General features: G+C 59.6%; 1 protein-coding gene across 1 annotated transcript; it reads right to left on the minus strand.

Moving 5' to 3' along the window:
• Positions 1-208: 208 nt before the first annotated feature.
• LOC119268921 (anthocyanidin 5,3-O-glucosyltransferase-like) lies at positions 209-1,841 on the minus strand. Its single transcript, XM_037550640.1, has one exon. It carries the CDS (start codon positions 1,763-1,765, stop codon positions 365-367), a length of 1,401 nt encoding a protein of 466 aa, XP_037406537.1. The 5' UTR covers positions 1,766-1,841; the 3' UTR covers positions 209-364.
• Between the last annotated feature and the right edge of the window lie 213 nt (positions 1,842-2,054).

Raw genomic sequence — 2,054 nt, forward strand, 5'->3', positions numbered from 1 at the left:
GCTGGGATCTGCGAGGAAGGGAAGGGTCAGGCTTCGCTGGACGGCTATGTGGGGTGGCGACGAGGAAGGAAGAGGCCCGCAGGTAGGGTTACCCCCGAGGGCGCTCGCGGGAGCGGCTTGTTTGTGTGTGTGGGTGGGTGGGGGGAGGGGGGCGGTTGTCGCACAGTTCAATTTCTAAACTATTCCATTAATAGAGACAACAGTTCAGTACTCACGAGAAGAAGAGTGCAATTTTTTTTCGAACAAACCAACAGTAGCTGCGGAAGGGTCCAGAAATAAACCTAGTCCGCATATAATATCAAAATGAGATAGCCCGCTACTACAAATCGAACATTAAATAAAGTTTACAAGTTTCACATCAATGCTACACGGTAGGGGCTATGGAAATGTCCAGGTCGTTGAGGAATTGGACAAACGCCAAGTGAGACGAGCCCCCTTCCTTGAGCGCCTCGGCAGCTGCATCCTTCGCCGCCGCCACCCGCTCCCTGAGCGCCTTGCCGCCCTCGGACGCCATAACCCACCTGACCTTCTCCTCCACCTCCTCGGCCTTAACCACCTCTTCGTTGTAGCCTCTCATCTCCACCCCGAGCTTCATTCCCTCCACTATGTGCACCTTGTTCACCTTCTGCTCCGCGTACAGCGGCCAGCACAGCAGCGGCAGCCCTGCCTTGATGCCCTCCAGCGTCGAGTTCCAGCCGCAGTGCGTCATGAACGCGCCGGTCGCCCTGTGGCGCAGGACCTCCACCTGCGGCGCCCAAGACTTGATCACGAGTCCTCTGTCCTTGGTCCTCTCCAAGAACCCTTCCGGCATGAGCGCGTCGAGATCGGGCTCCGGCAGCGAATCGCCGTACTTGTAGTCGGGATTGCGCGGGCTCCGCACGACCCACAGGAATCTCTCCCCTGACTTATCCAATCCATTTGCAATCTCCTGTAGCTGCTGAACGGAGAACGTGCCCATGCTGCCGAAGGAGAGGAACACTACGCTCTGGTCCGGCTGCGCGTCCAGCCACCGGAGGCACTCGTGCTCCTGGTCACCGCCTCCCGACACCAAAGGCCCGATGCAGTAGACCGGCGGCGTGGCACGACCAGGGACGCAGAGCCCGTCCTTAAGAGCGCGCACCGCGCGCGTCTCCAGCGACTCGAAGGAATTAATGAGAATTCCGTTGGAATCTGGCATTCGGTCGAACATGCCTAAGATGGTCTTGAGTACTTCATCGTTGTGTGTAACCTCGGGTAAGTCCGAAGCTTTCAACGGAGGAACACCCGGGGAAGTGATGATAGAGTCGCCGAGCTCCTTTACCTTACTGCCGGCGAGCATGGTCGGCAGGTTGAGGAAGAGCGCGAGGTCGGCGGCGGCCGACGCGTAGAAGTAGTAGACCGGCAGCTTGAGCTCGGCGGCGACATCTTGGGCGTCGACGCAGAACATGTCGAGGACGAGTGCGTCGACGGAGGGCAGCGAGCGGAGGAAGTCGAGGAGGGGGGCGTTCATGGATTTCAGGAGCCGGAAAATCTGGACGACGGGGTTGGTGGGCGCGGTGTCGGAGTTGGAATCGGCGGGCGGCGTTGGCAGGACGTGGAAGGCGACGGAGGGGTTGGAGGCCCTAGCGCGGGCGACGGCGGAGGAGAAGTCCGTGGACTCGACCTGCGGGTCGATGAGCACCACGGTGACGGCCAGGCCGTGCTTGAGGAAGAGCTTGGCGACCTCCACCATCGGCACCAGGTGGCCGACGCCGACGCCAGGGTACAGGACAACGCTCTTCCTCATGGCTTCACTCTCCTAGAGTCCTCGTACCAAATGCTTTTTGGGTTGGTTTGGCTCTGTTCTGCTCAGCTCTACGAACGATCCACCGGGACTATATAGGGGGCTCGTCGAATTCAATCCAAATTGGTAGGGCCAGCACAATGCATGGCCGCGTGAGAGCGTGAGCTCAGCTCAGCGCCACATACGACGAACGAACGAACGGTCGAGTCCTTTCTTGCTCCAGGAGTCTCAGGATTGCGTTCCACGGCACATCACCTTCAAGGACATGGTCCACGCGGCCCACCCACCATGC

Source organism: Triticum dicoccoides, chromosome 3A, assembly GCF_002162155.2.
Source record: "Triticum dicoccoides isolate Atlit2015 ecotype Zavitan chromosome 3A, WEW_v2.0, whole genome shotgun sequence".
Taxonomy (NCBI): Eukaryota; Viridiplantae; Streptophyta; class Magnoliopsida; order Poales; family Poaceae; genus Triticum; species Triticum dicoccoides.

Bases quoted from the DNA above. Each gene is read 5' to 3' on its own strand.
- LOC119268921 (XM_037550640.1), bottom strand. From the start codon at position 1,765: ATGAGGAAGAGCGTTGTCCTGTACCCTGGCGTCGGCGTCGGCCACCTG.